Source organism: Diplotaxodon limnothrissa, linkage group LG17 (genome assembly GCF_057381915.1).
Source record: "Diplotaxodon limnothrissa isolate DT_005_m linkage group LG17, D_limnothrissa_male_GT1.1, whole genome shotgun sequence".
NCBI lineage: Eukaryota > Metazoa > Chordata > Actinopteri > Cichliformes > Cichlidae > Diplotaxodon > Diplotaxodon limnothrissa.
This window is the reverse complement of record NC_140612.1, coordinates 10,716,186-10,734,671: the sequence shown is the minus strand read 5'-3', so window position 1 is coordinate 10,734,671 and position 18,486 is coordinate 10,716,186. Positions and strand designations below refer to the sequence as shown.

The 18,486-nt window shown below is 40.5% G+C and overlaps 1 protein-coding gene across 1 annotated transcript in view; it reads right to left on the bottom strand.

Annotated features, from left to right (window-relative positions):
• Nucleotides 1-18,486, bottom strand: part of bcar3 (BCAR3 adaptor protein, NSP family member) — a 74,691-nt gene that overhangs the window by 41,613 nt on the left and 14,592 nt on the right. Inside the window, exons 3-5 of the mRNA XM_085375627.1 lie at nt 17,282-17,396; nt 442-637; nt 81-335 (exon numbers count right to left, since the gene is read on the bottom strand). Of these exons, the coding sequence (XP_085231753.1) occupies nt 81-335; nt 442-637; nt 17,282-17,396 (566 nt within the window). The remainder of the gene's footprint in view (nt 1-80; nt 336-441; nt 638-17,281; nt 17,397-18,486) is intronic.

Below are 18,486 nucleotides of genomic sequence, written 5' to 3'. Positions count from 1 at the left end.
AACAAACCGCAGAATGAAAATGAAACTATAAACATCCAGAAGCATTATCCATGTTTGTCTGTGTTTGTGAACATGTTTACCTGTAACCATGGAAGTCATCAGCGATATTTTGGACCAGTGAAGAGGTCATGGACTGATGAGGATACTCAGCAGTCAGTAATGCATTCTCATAAATTAAAGGCTCTGTGTGATTGGCTTTGGGGTCCCAGGTGTAGTTTCCATGTGTGAGGTTGACCCCTCCTCTTTTGCGCCGAGGCAGAGTCCCATGAATAGAGATTGGCTGGTAGGTGGCAGCTGGCTTTTCTGATAGGCTGCCACACTGGCCTGGATGGAGACTGCAGGACAAAAAGCAAACAGTTACTCACACTGGGAAATGTTACTATTGCTGATTTCTAATAAATGACTCAACAGCAGTGAGCTTATGATGGTTACACAGCTTACCCAGGTCTGGAGCTGAGAAGATCCATGGAGGATGTGAGAGAGGCCTGGTGCCTCCTGGAGGAGCAGGTATTATTGCTTGGGGCACCAAGAGGGCTGCTGGGTACTCCAGAGTGGCCTGTGCCTCCTCCCAGGGTGTGGTGTGCTTGAAGAGACCTGGGCAGACTAGCAAAACGCCCCTCTGCCATCATCCTCAACTCTGGAAACAAAACACATACAGACATTTACTGTTAAACAGTAATGACATACACCATGACTTTGGATTACTTAATAAAGATTAAGAACTTTACTGAGTTCCTGCAAATATAAAGGAAACTAAGTGAATGAATCAAACAAATTAGCTGTCTTCAGGTGTGTTATAACGAACAGTAATCTCAGCTATACATTTGTGTAACAATGGCTGACATGAAGCACTGACTGAGATGAAATGGCGCACACAGCCAGTATACAGTAGTTGTCTCTCTTTAATGGAGACACAAAGCCATCATTCTCACTCTCTTTCAAGTGTTCATACATACAGAAATACTTACTAGCACTTTTCGCTAATGTTTAGTAGATGCAGCAAGTTAATCTGACCTCTGAATAACACCCCATCTCTATTTAATGGATTTCCCCCCCCTTTTTTTTTAAAAAACAAAAAATTTCATGTGCACACTCTGAAACAAAATCTGTAGCTACACTGTGTCTGAAAACGAAGCCAATAAAATCCACATAAGTTAGCAAATGGATAACAATTTAATATTTCCACTGAAGAGGGGAAGATTAAAGTAAAGTAGATGTGTTTGAGAATTTCGCCTGAGCCAATTTTTATACAATAGTTGGATCGGAGCCACGTTTTCTTTTCTCCCACACCAGACTGAAGGCTGACTTCAGCCCTCTGTTAGTGGATATGAGAACAGAATAGAGGTCTGACCCTGTGTGCCTCAGTGTTATGTGATATTTTTAGCAACAACCTCTGAGTATCAGTATCAGTATAACACTAGGACATTTTCAAAATACTTTGTATTCCAGTAATCTCCTTAAAAACTGATTCATACACCAGATACTTAAAAAAAGGGAAAACAGAAAAAAAGAAAAGAGAGCAGCACTGCACCCAACTTTATTTTTGCCCATTAGCTAGATCTTGTGTAATGAACAGACAGACACAGTTATAAATACAGCATGATGAACATGACCGATAGGATGACAGGGAACTAAAACACAGGACAGAGAAATTCCCCTGCTGTGTGACGATGAGTGAACAGCACAGCTTTATCCGCTCTGAATCACTCACAGCACAGCAGTTAGTCATACTGTACAAACTAAAATAACACGGTAGCAGACTGGATTCAACTGACCCGCTCTCTAATCTCAAACCTAAGAATCTGATCTGAACAACTGAGCCCGTGTTTGCTATTGTTAAACAGCCTGATTATGATCAGAGAACACAAGCTGAAGGAACATAATCAAACTGACCGGTGTTCAACTGACCTGCAGTAACTGCAGAAAAATGCTGCTGGACCACTTTTACATTTGCATGATAATAACAAAAAAGATGATCCGCAACAAACAACAAAAACTAACAGCTCAGACGGACATCATTTCAGACCATGTGTACAGTACAGAAACGTGCCTCCTAGCAGCAAACTGTCTTACATTTAATACTTTGATAGCAAGCCGAAATGATAAAATGTCTTTGTAGCATTTTTGTTTAGACTTCTGCCAATGCGAACAGAACTAGCGCTTAAAAATATGTGAAAGCATAAATTGGAGCACTTGTTGGAGCAGCATTACAGCCACAGAAGTCAATTTCCCCGCTTCCAGGGCTGTGCTAAAGTATGCTCAATGACTGAGATGATTGATACCCTGTGTGATGTCTCCAAGATTTGTGTTTAGTAGCACTTTTTTGGTCTTTTGGCAAAAATACTCGCATAGTTTCTCATCTACGGCTGTTGTTTGCTGTCACGTTAAATGGCAAACGCTAGAGTTAACACCAGCTCAAAGGAGAAGGCTACAAACGAGAGGACACAACCTTTCAGTAGGTTCTTGGAGTTTGGTCACTCCTATAAATAAACCAGGACCGCCTTAAACTGGAACTAAATGCTAAAACTTAACTCCAGCAGGGGGTCACTGAGCCACCAGCTTGTAATCATGAATATCAATAAAAATGCAAATAATGGTTTAGAGAAAGGAACAGCTGGCTGGTTCAGGACTCTTCAGTGTACACAGTAAAAGTCCTTCTAAGGCATGCCGGGTCAGAGAGAGTGGATTCCTCTGAAGGGTAGAACGACTACAACAGGAGAAGCTATTATACGACCCTTGGGGACGGTCAGCTGTATGTGTATTTGTGTGTGTGTGGCCCTGACCATCTGCCAGACACAGACACACACTCTCCTGCAGAAGAGAATTGACTGACTCTCACTGATTGAAAACACAAACATTTAGCACTTACTCCCGTATACTGGGTCCGTTTAACTAATACATAAACAATTGATTCTGAGAGCTACAGCTACACTCTTGTCCTGTACATCTGCCTATTCTTTTCCAACCATTTATTTTTTTCTGCATTATTTCACTCTTCTCTCACTGGTCCCTACTCATCCATCTTCCCCCTTTCTCTTGTAGTCTCACACCCTCCTCCACACAGACATGCCCTCCCTCCCTTCCTCCCTGCCTGTCCATCATGGCAGCTCCCAGACTTGTCCTTCTCCCTTTTCTTTATCCTTTTACCTCTTATAATAATGGACTCGTCTAGTTCCCCACCACTTTTATCTTTGTCCCTGGTTCACCCTCTCTTCTCCACAGCTGTTCAACCAGTAGTTATAACTCTGCAAATGAGTGCAAGTGCTTCCTATACCAAGTCTATTATTTCCTATGTATGGACAGTATACGCTATAGTGGGTCAGACAGATTTGAAAAGACATCCATGCCAAAGAATTTGTGTTTTATACCAGCAAGTTTTAACTTCACATTAGGTTTGAGTGACACTTGCTAGTGCCTTTTTTTCATGTACAAGGTGTGTGCACGTTAAGTAACGTAAAAACTTCTTAAAATCAGTATCGTAACGGTTAATACTAGCGCTCATAACATAATCCCTCAGAAGCACAAGTGACAATATAATCAGTATACGGCAGAAAAGATAGGGGTATCAACAAAAAAAATATCAAGAATGCTGAGTCATTATTTCTACAATTTTGACCCACATTTCAACTGGTATCAATTTTCGCTTGTTGTTTTACAGAAAAACTGTTTGTTTTAAATAATGTGCTTTCGTACAAACACACAGGAATGAACATTTCAAGATAATGATAAATTATTCATTCTAAGAGCTGGAGGAAAAAAAAAGTTTTTGCTTATAAATTTATTATTATTTTTTAAATCAAAACTAAACTAAAATGAAACAGCAGTAAGAAAAATCAACATATCAGAAACTTGATGCAGTCTTACCTTCAGAAACAACAAGAAATAACTATGTTTACATATTTCATGTTTACAAACGTACTCATGTTCATATACTAACAGTGCAATGTAGACGGTTACAAAGAGGAAAAACAGTCATAAAGTTTCAGTTTTTATTCCTCAGGTTCATTTAATAAATATCCTTCAAAATGCCCAATCATTCCCCTGCAATTGGTGGATCCTTATTCAACTGTCACATTGTTATTGTATTTAAACTGGTTATGAGGAATATTTTAAGAAGGTATTTATGCTATCTTACCTAAACATATGGTAGCCCAAAGCTGAGTACAAGTAAAATTTTTGTTATTACCTCAACCCAGTAAGATTGGGTAGCTAGACAATTCCAAAATAAATGGTTAAAAGGGAAATTCACACAGTTTCACATGTTCATAAAGGTCTGCCAGCCAATAAAAAGTTTTATTCTTTAGCCATGTAACAGACAAAACATCCTCAAGTGAGATTTGGTTTGTCACCAACACTAGTGAAGGCCTTGGGTTTGGAACAATAACATTTGTGCACAAGACCTTGGAGGGGGGGGGGGACGTGTAGGTTAACGGGAAGAGGAAATGGCAGTATAAACATTTAGAGGACAGCAGTTCATTATAAAGAATTACTATCAATAAAACAAATATGCCTTCCTCCCTTTCACAGAGTATCTCTTGAGCCATTTCCATCTGAAGGACACTACTTTTGCAATCGGTTCAATTCAATTTAGTCAAATGTTTTGATGGTGAGCTCTCTCAGCATCTCTCCAGCCAACCCAACACATCAGCCAGGAGGCAGAGAGCTCTTTGGCTAATCCACTCAAGTAGTGGTTTTAAAATATTGGCCTTTTTGGGGAACATCAGGAGTCTTTAAGAGAGTTCCGCGAATCTCTTTTAGTCCTTTGGTACCATGGACAGATGGTTTACAAAACACAAACCGAGCGTCTAGATTAAAAAACACACTTGATAAAATGCTTCAAAAATAAAGTAGGGTTTTAACATTAAGCTTCAGATGCTGCAGAGGTGGTCTGTCATTACACACGAGCATACACACAACCGGGAGGACGAGCGCAAACATCAACATGCTTGGGAATGAGGGATTTCCTCTGGCTGGCTTAAAGTGTCTTCCTGCTTTAACATGCACGCAAATACTCATGCGCATGCACACACACACACACATTAGGAAAACCACCCCTGGCCAGAAGTGAACAATGGGAACAACTGTCACATGACCACTGTGTAGAGCCAGTCTTTGTTAGAGAGAGGGAGAGGTGTCCTACTGCGCTCTTCAGTGCGTGGGCTCACCAGTGTGTGTGTGTGTGTGTGTGAGAGTGTGTGTGTGTGTGTGTGTGTGTGTGTGTGTGTGTGTGTGTGAGAGATGTGTTTAACATATTAATGAGGCTCTTATTAAATCCCACAGCAGTAGCTGCCATTTCATACTTCTAAACCTTTGTGCACATCTCTCACTCTGTCAGACAGTCACACCTAACTTCCCCTCAGCATGTGCACTCATTTTGTACATTTGCGCATCAGTCTTAACTGTACAGTCACTGTACACCACACTGTCAGACAGTTGCACGAAGTGGCAGCTGAGTAGGTGATGAATGGAGCTTTTAGATTTTCACTTCAGTAAAAGATGCAGAGTGAACTGTCAGGAAGAACCTGCAACCTTAAATCTGAAACCAAGTTTCAAATGATGTTTGAACTACAAAGATTGCACTGCATTGTGGGATGCACTTCTGACATCTTCTCATGTGTAAACAATTGAATTAAAAAGCTGATATATTTAATTATTTGTTAAATTGATCAAATTAAAGGCTATATATGCCTGAAGCATTGGTTAGTGTTATCACTGTCATCTTATTGTTATTTCACAACTAAAGCTATGCTACTTACAAGGAAGCACGGATAGTGCAAGCCAGGCTGTATAACAAATTCTGGCTTATCTCCAAAAGGAAAATCACCAGGACAGTGATTGGTTTCATTTACTCAAGCTTTTGTTGAGAAAACAGGCAGAACAAAAACAGGAAACAGGTTAAGTAAGGTAAGGTAGCACATACCCACTACATTAACTACATGTGGACTCAAAAGGATCCCAAATGGATCGATATGAAGCAGGAAAAAAAACAAAAAAAACCTGCTAAATATGTTACTCTAAATGTAAATTGATTGGTACTTACATACTTAATTTGATCACCCCAACCGCTTCTTACAACAAGCCCCAATTACCCATTTACACGCACATTCATACAAGGGCTTATTTCTGTGTCCAAGTGTTTCACACCTAGCATTCACACTCCAATGGTTGTATCGGAGCAACTCGACGTTCAGTCTCTTGCCAAAAAGCCAGTGATCAAACCACCAAGCTTCTGATTAGTAGATGATCTCCTCTACCTCCTGAAGCGCAGCCACCCAACACTTCTTCACATAAATGACTAAATCAGTGTTTGACATTTTGGGTAACAGACCCATTTGCCTTCTCTCTGACAGTTCGATGGCAAGACTGATCCCACTTCAAGCCTTTTCATACTTGTCTGTACAACAATAAGGAAAGGTTAGAGCTAGAGGATAATGATGTGAGCTTAGCATAAGGACGAGGGGTACCTGTAACACCATTTCAAATCTTGTAAAGCTTTTTTAAAATGTCATTAAACATCATGTAATGTGCATAGTAGAAAGGTACCATTGTGCTGTTTTTGTCCATATTTCCACGTCATCTGTCTTACTGCTTTAATAAAGAAAAATTGCAGGTTCTAAGTTTAATTCAAAAATACTTAGCCTCTTTGACACAATCCACATCACTGATGTTGAAGATGCTGTGTCTAGCCCAGATGCTTCAAAGTTCCCAACTATATTATTTAGTATACTGCTGGATGGATAAATCTGGATCGTACTCTCTGTATTTGTCACATGTTTGTGTCTCTCTAAAGTCTTCTGGGCATCGGATGCAAGCATTAGAGGAAAATGTACAATATTTTCTTCAGATTTAAAGTACCACATATTGGTGATGACCAAGTAATGCAGCAATGTACTTAAATAAAGACCATAAATATCTGTTTTTCCCCCTTTTCCAGCTATGCAGGGTCTCTGTCTTTGCAAAGATTAGTAGGTTGTATAGTGCTGATGGCTTACTGGAATACCAAACAACTGACACCACAAGGAATCCAAGTAACACAACACTACACATACAATACTGACCCTGGAAACACACAACCGTCACAAATCTGTGCTCCTTGCATCTGACACAGACACATTTTAGCATTAAAGGCTGAATCTCATTGGTTTACTCCAACTCCACTGAGAAGTTCAGACATGACACTGACTAATGTCTGAAGCAACCTGCTGCATACATGTGTTCCCCCCCCCAACATCAACACCACACAGACACACATGCCTGACTCTGTCATCATTTAGTTGGTGGCTTGCTGTTTAAAGATGTGATCTCATAACTGAGAGGTCAGAGTTTCAGCCTCGACCTGTCAAAGTGATCGTGAGCAAAACAGCAAAGCGCTGTCTGATAAGAGCTTTTAATTTACAGTTTTGTTTTAAACTCACAAATCTTTTAAGTCATATGTCACAAACACATATTCATCATCTTCGTATTTAGCAACGACTAATTTTAGGTGTTGTAAAGGGTTAAGCAACGCCATCTCTGACAAGCAGCCAGATTTTTGAGTCATTTATCACATCGAGTCAGGATAAGCAAATGCTTAAGTGAGCGAGCCTAACAAGAAAAAGAAAATGATGAAAGAAATGCCGTTGGTCTTATCTTTCATATTTCGTGTAATTATTTCCTGCTGGGTTTTCCACAGCTAACACCACCAATCCCAGCAACCGCAGTTACACCCAGCGCCTTGGGATGGCAACTTATTGCTCAAAAAAAAAAAATCCCAGAGTAAATTTTACTCACTGGGAGCTGTAAACAAGGAAACCAAGAGGGATGGACGGATAGACAGCTGTGAGATGAAGGGAAAGCACAGCGGCGTAGGGAGATAAACAGCAGCCAGAGAAAGAAAGTAACAAGTAGAAAAACAGACAAACGGGGGAAAAAAATTGCATTCAGAAGACGATCATAAAGATAGCTGCCTCAGCTCCGTCTCCTCTGCTGTCAACTTCCCCACATACACATTCCTACACCCCACTGCATACAAGTGTGCTCCTACAAACTTCTCATTCCTACCTGCAAGTGTGAGCTCCTCCTCAGTGTGTGATCGCTGCTCTTTTCTCTCACTTCACAAACTTATTGACTTTCATAATTTGAATGACTGACTAGCTAAAAATTGCTGACCGGCTCCTTTGGATGGGCAACAACAAGTAGCGCAGCATTGTCACAAACTCTGCCCTCCTCCTCCTCTCTTTGGGGAGTGATTTGTGAGCTCTCAGCCCCGCCTTTCATGCACTTCTGTGTTTGGGAGGAGTTTTCTTTCTCTTTTAGCAGAGTTGTCTTCTACCCCCCAGCACAGAAGAAAACTCCCACATACCCTCCTCTCCTCCATCTCCCCCTCCTCCGTATTGCCTTCACAGCCTCATATTTCATGCTCTCAACCTTTTTCTTTGGTACCTCTGACACCAACACCACCAACTAGTCTGGTACTTAAAGAAGATTTAGAGGTGACCTAATGTTGCTATTTGCAGAGAGGCTGAAAAATGTGGTCTTGGCATGAATGTTGCACGTTTGAGCAACCTAAGGCGCTCTCAAGCCTCATGGACTTTAAGCACTTGACTCAGTGTCAGCTGAAACATAAATCAGTAGAGTTTAGAGTCTACTTTGGTGCATTCTTTTAACAGGAATGCTGGCGAGAATGATTAAATTTCATCTGTGAAAGAGAAGAAGCAAGAAGAAGAGCTCTCCTTGTGTCATTACATCAGGTATGAGCTCATTTTTAGCCCGTGTTGTTTGAATGTGTGTGCGGCTCTGCTCGCCAGCCCTCAGGACAACACTCTCCTGTCTTTGTGCTCCTGTTCCTCTGTATTGTCTAGAGGTGATAACACACAGACACGTGCACACATGCATGTTTATGTGTGAGTGTGTGCGTTTCCTGTCAGACAATACAATAAGCCCATCCTGCTGCGGTGAAAGCCAGGATGATCAGATGACCCACATTAGACACACACACAAAAATGCTACATACATGCATGTGTTTTGATCTCAAGTTGTTCACACTACATTTGTCAAAACTGAGGAACCTGAATATTGTTTTTAATTTCTCTTTTACCTGCAGTTCAGAGGTTTTAGGTATTCATTAATGTTCCAACATTTGGGGACACGACATTATCGCCCAGCAGGAAGAAAGGCACTAACTTTCAGTTTGTACTTTTATAAGAAGTTGCGCCTGACTTTTCAGGTTTGAAATAAAAATGAGGACACACACAAAAATTTCAGGTACCAAATCTTCTGGTTTGATTTCTAAGTGATTTAAATAATTTGTTCCTGTCTGTGTCTGATCATGCCTTCTAGTAAAATCTGGTCATAAACCATAAGAATGATAAACAAAACAATGAACATTTTTACATTTAGCTCTGTGACTCCTTTACTATAAAGGGATCAAGTGATTTCTATAACCTGGGGAAGGAGCTATAGAGAAACTGAAAGACCAAGCCAAATTACATTTGCATTTTATCCTCTATTTTGATTTTGCCTGTTAGCAGTATTTGCAGTGAGGCAGCACAACTAGTTAAAGATTTGCATTTCTTAAAAAAAAACACCACAAATATTGAGTAAATCTGGTCACTAACAAATTATCTCCTTAAATTAAAAAAAAGAAACGAAACTTACTTCTTGGCCTCTTCTTGACGATGAACAGAGAGCACACTGTGAATGTTAGAGGCCAAAGCCTAGAAGCTGCTCCTGGACTCCTGCCTGCGTGGAGTGCTATTTGGAAGTAAAAGCTAAATGCATCTGAAGCAGATTTTGTTTTAAAGTGCCTTTTCACAAAGGCATGTAAAAATTCTTTGCATGTTGTACGCAAGGGTGGTATTTCCAGAAAGCAGCACGGTGAGTCAGAAGTATAATCTGTCATCATCTCCTGAATCACCTGAGCTTCCCAAAATGTGAGGGCCTGGAGTGAGGAGCAGAAGCATTATCCTTCCAAACTGAGTGGCACATGTCTTTGTGATGAAAACGCAACCACCCTTTCATCTAAGCCCACACAGAGGTGCATCTATAGTTTACGGTAAATGAGTATGTGGCAATAATGCAATGGAAAAAAAAGAGTCACAAGTCTTGTAAACTTTGATGAGGTAAAGTTGTTTTACCAATTTGAAACACCACGACATACTTGGAGTTTGGGGCTGAAATGTCACTCTAAAGCAAAACAGATTAAATTAGCACTACAATGTCTACAAAGCACCAGTGATTTCCTGCTGTTTGAAGTTTGATTGAATTTGCTGTTTCTTCTTGTTTTTGATTGCTTAAATATTAGGAAGCGTGCAACATCAAAGCTTTATCTTTTAGAAAAGTGGAGAAACAAACTGTTTACATAACTAGATTTTTTTTAAAAAATGTTTGGAGATTACCACACCATAACAGCCATTTCCTGCACTTCCTGTTGGTGTTAGTCCTTAGCCCAAACCCTCCTTTGACACATGGACACTAAGGTAGCACACTGGAACAAAGCCTTGCTGGCACTTTGAGGTTGGCACCGTTTTTCCACCCATACACACCAGGGTGCAAGTAAACCATTAAGTAGATGGGCTTGGCGTCACTCCCAACTGAAGCTGCTTCCTGCAAAGAACAGGATCTGCTATTACAAGTTTATTACAGTCACTTCCCTCATTCTGTGGTATTCCTCTTGCTTCTCAATAGGAAGCTCTGAAGTAAAGAAAAATCAAGCATAGATTTCAACCTTTGTTCCATTTTTACTTTTCTCTCCATCAGCTCCTTATTCCTTGCTGCTCCTTTATTTTTCTTATAGCTCTGTTTACAGATGCTTGTCTTTCCATGTGTGTATTTCTGATCAGTAAACATTTCTCTGTTAATGCCACTCCTCATTCCTCCGTTGCAGCCTCAGGGTCTTAAAAAAAAAAAAAAAAAAAGAAGGAAAAAAGAAAAGGCAGGTCTTTGGCTGAAGAATCAGTTCAGGTAGAATTAAATCTGCTGGTTTCTGACTTATGCAGTCATGGTTTCTGTGGAACAGCTACGTCAGTCAATACGTCAATTACAGCAGCTCATCAGAATCAGAATCGTGTTTATTGGCCATGTATATGTGCAGACACATACAAGGAATTTGGTTCCGGTAGATGGTGACTCTCAAGCACAGCAATGTAAATTGCACACACACACACACACACACACACACACACACACACACAGTGTAAACCAACCATAAATAACCAATCTAAACTTATATACATAGAATACAGGATGACAGAAATGAAATGAGGTGGAATGAATACTACAGAATGTACATAAGGTGCAGTTGTAGTCTGGCAGTGGGAGCAGTGTGACAGGTCAACTGTTTAGGAGGGAGATGGCGAGGGGAAAGAAACTGTTGGGTGGTCCTGGACTGCAGTCTTCTATACCGTCTGCCAGAGGGCAGCAGATCAAAAAGTCTCTGTCCAGGGTGTGAGGGGTCTGTGATGATTTTCCCTGCCCGTTTCCTGGTTCTTGAGAGGTACAGATCCTGGACGGAGGGCAGGGGGGCGCTGATGATCCTTTCTGCTGCCCGTACAGTCCGCTGCAGTCTGCTCCTGTCCTGTTTAGTGGCTGCTCCATACCAGACTGTGATGGAGGAGCACAGGACAGACTCAATGGCCACAGTGTAGAACTGGATTAGCAGCTCCTTTGGAAGACTGTAGGGTTAGGGGTTGTCTCAGGAAGTAAATCCTCTTCTGGGTCTTTCTGAGGATGGCGTTGATGTTGGTCTCCCACTTCAGGTCCTGGGAGATGGTTGTACCCAGGAACTTGAAGATCTTCACAGTCGACACAGGGCTGTCTGATATGGTGAGGGGGCGCAGAGTTGAGGGATGTCTCCTGAAGTCCACTGTCATCTCTACAGTCTTAAGAGTGTTCAGCTTCAGATTGTGCTGACTGCACCAGAGTACCAGCCGCTCAACTTCCTGCTGGTATGTGGACTCATCACCATCCTGAATGTGGCCAATGACGGTGGTGTCATCTGCAAACACATTTATGTATAATGTGTTCCATAAAGATTGCTACGTGCAATCTTTAGTCATTTATTGAATGTGTTCATAAAAAAGGACCAAATACAGTGTTATTCACACTGTCATAGTTACAATGACATTGATCTATGATTCATTCAATCATAATAAAACACACCTAACTCAAAGAATAAACCAGTGCCGTCTATACATAACAGACAACTTAAAGAACTTATGTTAAATTGTATATAGGGCCATCTTTGTGTACTGTGTTACGAGCAGGCTATCACAAAAGAAAAAACAAACAAACAAATAAATAAAACAAATCCTTTAGTTGAAGCTACAAAAATGGCAAAAGGAGAAGTGACAGACCTAAAAACTATCTACATGAAATGAACAGTATCTGAACATCATGTCCTTAAAAAACAGGAAAGAATCCAGCAAAGACCTGACACAGGACCTGAGCGAAGCAATGTGATCTTTCCATTCCCCTGCTACTCACCTCATCAGAAACAGTCTCAGTGGAAGGGTGGCTGTCAAGAAGCCATTACTGAGGAAGGGAAATGGAGAGAAAAGGCTGAGGTATGCCAAATTACACAAGAACTGGACTGAAACTCAGTTTCAACAGCCCTTATGTAGTGATGGATCCACATTTAAAATGTTTAGTTCAAATCGTCACGAACATACACAGAGGAGGGAGCCAACACCCAAAGAGGAACTTTGAAATGCCCTTCAAGAAGCCTGGAGAACTATTCCTGAAGAGTAAATACAGAAATTAAGAGAAAGCTTGCCTAAGAAAGTTCGGGCAGAGTTGAATAAAGATGTTCATACCAAACACTGATCTAGCTGTACAAACGCCATTTTTTCCTTTATATAGTGCAATTCCAAAAAAGTTTGCAGAATAAATCCTAGTTCTCCTCGCAAAATATAAAGAAATGAAGAGTGGCTTTGTTTTTCAGAAAAGGACAAACATGGTCATTTGTTAAGATGGTTAAAATAGTGAATGTTTAATTTCACAGGACCTCGAGCGGTTTTCACAACGTGACACTGACATGGAAGCATATAGCAGCAGTGTTGGACAGATTCCAGAAGTACATAAGGAACATTTTAAAGTTTACTTTTTCTCCAAGAATTCGACCATTTGGATAAATCTGGGAGCTAGATATTCCCTGTTTTGACATTTGTGAGATAAGAGCAGAATTGTTGACAGCTGAGTTTGTGTTACTGACACATGCAGACAGAAACAGGAAGATGTTTATAGTACACTTAGTATTAACTGAAGGTCATGTTGATGAGTCTATCACCTTCACAAGGGAGATTAACCAGCCTGAAGCCCGGCACCGAGAATTATCTAATATTTAGTACGAAGAATGTCTGTGAGGTAAACTCAGTGCACGCATCTTGTGTTTTTACATAAACTGTATGTGATGTGCACTGAGAATCTGCAGGTCTCCACTGCGAACTGCGCCAGATTCTGTTTAAAAAGACTTGATTTGGTTCTTGTTCTACTCCCTGCTGTTCGTAACAAAGTCACAGTTTCTTCCAAATTGTAAATCGAGGTCAAGTCTCATTAAGTCACATTCATGCTGTCCCTTCCTCTCTCTCATTGTGATCAAATACAAAAAGCAGCAGCAAACAAAGTGAAATCTCATTTACGCTAACATTACATGTCCGTCTAGAACTATGTCTCTTACCATGAGGATGTTACTTTGATGCACACCAGCTGCATACGTTGCTGTCCAAACTAACCCCTGAAGCATCAATGCTCCCTTCAGCAGCCTCCCAAAACAAGACAGTGTCTGCAACACAACTAAAGCTGCTTATAAATGCACAGAGGAACATGACAAATAGTCCAAGACAGGTAGTCCTGACAGGAGTGAACAGCGAGGTGAGGCACACGAAAAAACAGCCTGATTCAGAGGACGTAATAGATCTACTGTCAGACACTGCTGCATCAACAGTCACATTTCAAATATTTGGTTGTAGTGTTTACAGTACAGCCTCTACTTTTGTTGCTGCTTATTTGGCAAGTAGTGACCAGGTAGGGCGAGGAAGCTCAAAGATGGCGACTCATTACGTAAAACCATCCATGCAGCTAGGTACACATTGAGCGTGTTCAAGTGCATCACCTTGAAAATATTTAGCACATGACTGGAATTTGAACTTGAAAGATGAAAAGAGCACACACAGTCCTGTTACTTTCAGAGTACAGCGCTGATTCGATAAACCTCAGTGCTGTAAACCACAGTCCTGAAAGGAATATAAAAGTATTCATTAATATGTGCTTATGTACACCTTGATGCTTCCCATGCTGATGCCACGGTATTATCACATAATGCTAATGAATGTGGTTATAAACTGAAATTAAACCTATATGCAAAGAAAAAAACAAAACCCCAAAAAACCTCTCAAACAACTACCGAGCTCAGGTATTTAAACATGGAATTTTAACACAGCATACACAGAATAGCCTCAATGACACAAACAGCTGTAACAAAACAGTGCCTCAAAATAAAATGCCTCAAATATGTGAGGCATGAGCATGCATGTGGGGGTTTTACTGATGCCTCCTATTTCACCCTCTAAATGCTCTAATTAGAACATCTCTTCTTCTCCACTGCTTTTTAATACCTGCTGTTAAGGAAAGTACCTGCTGCACACATGCCTGTGGGTGGGTGCGCACACACACACACACACACACACACACACACACACACACACCAATAAAAAAGTAATATGATGAAATTAATATATGCCTGAATGCAGTCTGTGAGTTCACGTTATATTCTTAAGAAAAAAAATTACGTATCTCTGTTGGGACCAAAAATTGGAATGTTGCTATACCAACTAACAGCCCTTATGAGGACAAAATGCTCGTGCCCACGAATTTAAAGGCATTTTTGAGACCCAAAATGTAGTTTTAGTGTCAAGGTTACAGTTAGGCTAAACCTGACCGTAACCTAAGGGTTAGAGTAAGCGGCTAAGGAAGGCACTATGTCAATTAGATGTCCCACTAAGATATGAAAACGCAGTGTGTGTGTGTCTGTAAGAGAGATGCTATTAGCTGAACAAAACTGGACTCTGTGATAATGATAAGCTTGGCAGCCTGCCAGGCAGACAGATAATACCACAGTAGTTGGTGACTGAGTGATTTCCACCAGAGGCCATTTCATCTCAGCAGCAGTCGTCAGCCTGTAGGCCAGGTCTCCAACAGTGGTCACGCAGTGATCCCAGGAATGTGAAAATAAATGTTTTTATAAGGGGTGAGCTGTAATGATAGGTAAACTACTCATTATATGCCTCGTCTACATATCTGGCATCAGTGCTCCAGTTTCACTCACAGGTAATGACAACTTGTCAATGAATAAAATAAAATAATAATAATAATGATAATTTAAAAAAAAAAAAGAGTTTCCACTATTTGTAAATATAAGTCATGAAATCTAGCAATGATAGTTATAATTCATATAATGAGGTAAGGAATACTGGAATATGTTTAAATTAAAACATTAAAGTCCACAGCTTTTCCATCAGTATTTCGTTTTCTTTCGTTGCAATTTAACTTTTAAAAATGTATTTATTTGTAATTCAGTGATCCTGAGCATTTTGTGGCTTATAATATTTTTGGGAAAACGAATGATGACAAAAAGGAAATATCCTTATTATTGGTGTTATTACTATTCATGCACATGGTGAGAGGTACTGTTTTGTTGTTGTTTATTAGTCATATTGTTTGTCATGTTTGTTTGTAAGTACACATAAATTCAGGTACAGATGTTTTGGTAAATCACTGATTTGTACATTAATTTTTCATAGGCATGAATTATACACAGATTTGTGCCCACGCGCTGTTAGTAAATGAGGCCCATTGTTTCAGTCTTGTGGTTCATTTTGAAAACCTATACGATGCTGCCATGTTTCTTTTAGAAAGAAGAGGTTTTCTGATGGACACACTTTCAAACAAGCCAGACTTTTTCAGTCTTTTTCCAACTGTGCCATCATGAACTTTAACATGTTAACTGAGGCCTCACAGTCTGAAATGTTGCTCTTGGGTTTTTTGCAATTTCTCTGAGCATTTCATGTTTTGACCTGAACATTGTGTTAACACACAGTTATATGGTCCAGACCAGCAAACTACCAAAGCCTCTGTCTTCATAAGGCACCTGGCTGCTAGATTCCCTCTTAATTCCTGTGGAAGCACATTTCACAGGACTGTACAGAGTCCAGTTTCAAGTTACTTTCTTTGTACCCATTTGTAGATTTGGTCTGCAGTTAGTAGGTCATCCATCCTCATTCATGCACATTTTCAAAATAAACCCAGGCAACACAACAGATATGCATAGTAAAACATACTGAAAAAGGAAAAAGAAATACCTTACTGCTAAATGACCAGCAGTAAAACCAAACTTCCACAAAACCTAAATTATGCCAAACCAGATGCAGAAAGTCAAATGTTTTTATACTTACTGTAACTTGAGGTCTCTTTGTTTGCGTGTTTTGTTTTTTAGACACTTCATACCAGATGGGTTTGCAAATTGCTAGGTTTACTATGAGACAGGAGGAGACTCTTTATAGTCCCTGCTTCCTCTTAACAACTTCAGAAAGTCTGGCTCCTGAAAAATGTTCAGAAGTTCAGCCAAGAAAGACACTGTGGGTTGTTTTTTTTTTGTAAGTGATGCAGCGGGCGCAGTGTTTTGATCACAAAGTGGCTATTTTGCCCCAAGTTTGCATCTTCTGATTATGCCTGCTGTTGTGCATGTATGATAACATGTAGCAACAGCCAACAAGATCCACTACAATTATTTAGTGACTTTACTTATACAGCAGTCACCAAGACAACAGCTAGATTTCACTTTATAATGCATGGGAACCAGAGCAAACAAAGCAGTCTGTCACGAACACACTAAAAAGCACATCCACGCATGCATACATGCACACCTCCAAAAGTGATTAAACCCAGCAGGAGTGCAGGCCTCAGCACTCTTCTCCCTAGTTGCTGACAGCTTTGGTTCACATGCTTTGTGTGTGTGTGTGTGTGTGTGTGTGTGTGTGTGTGTGTGTGTGTGTGTGTGTGTGTGTGTGTGTGTGTGTGTGCGCGAGAGAGAGAGACAGCATTATCCTGAGTAAGATAACCCCCTCCACCAGCGACCCCCAGGCACAAGCAAGTCTTTACATGACACTAATGCTTCTGTCTCTGTCTAGTTGCTGGGCACACCAGGAATCAAATCAAACACAGATCCAGAATCAACAACTTGATGGAAAAGATCAGGTAAGATAAAAAGTGTTTAGGCATCCGGCAGCGTGTTGGAGTGCAAGAGTACCTCTCCTCCTCTCTCGCTCTTGAAGGAGGCGTAGAGAAGTAAGAAGGTGCAGGCGGTGGAGGTGATTGTGGACTCCAAGCACCAAGAGGTCATACTCTGTGAGGTGAAGCAGATCCTGGAAAATATAAGCAAACAAAAACGTGCATGTAAAATCAACCTGCTCTAGAAATAGTGTTGGATACTGTATCTTAAAAATAAATACTAAACCGCTGAAATGTTTCAAACTACCACAGGCTACGAAGTTCTGTGGAGCAGTCGACAGCTTTCAGCAACTTTCTGCTCAGCGTTTCAGTTTGTTGTTGGGGCAAATTAACCCTAGAAACTGCATCCTTTAATTCAAGGTGTACAAAACAAACAAAGCTGCATTTAACCATTGTGAAGTTAAATAGTCTGCATGTTTTACTGTGAGATGATGTCTGGATCATAGATGTGAATTCATTTTTTCAAATAAAAATAACAGTTTAAAAATATACTATGTTGTCCCTGTATCGTATCAGTTACATATTGGGTTCAAATAAGCTGTGTCCCAGCCTACAGTAAAGCATTGACTTATGGTTTTACTGATATTTACACTTTTTAAACACAGGTTTTGCATAAACTGAGTCTAGAGGACTCATTGGACCCTCACACAACTAAAATTTCATCTCAGTTTGAACAGAGTTTCATTTTCAGATAGAAGACAAACATGGTTTTTGCTGGGTTGGGCTACAACATACCTGCAGAATACCGTTAATGCAAAAATATAATTCCCAGTTAATGCATCCAAACCAATCTAACAGACCTGCCGTCAATTCTGAAATGAATCTCCTACATTGTCATTTTTTTGGTCAACATTGTGAAAAAGGCAACTGTGGCAGGAATGAGGCATGGCATGACCACAATTCTGCATTCTCCAACATATTTTTTTTACGGTTGCGTTCTAACACACTTCCACGGCTGCAGCTCCCTAGCTGCCAGCCACACATACCCACAAAGACAACATGACAGGACCCTACACCAAGCTGGCGAGGCGTGACTGTGATGCCGTGCAGGTGCGTCCGCCTTCCCTGCCGCAACAATTCTACTTGTGGTTTTACTGAGGTCATAGTGGGTGGTGCTGGGGTACTGAGCAGCAGTATTTTTACAGTCTGTAATATTTTGATCCTTTTGTCTGTTAGAGAAAAGTCAAAAAGCAAAACCATTTCTGCCACTTTTAACTGGATTTT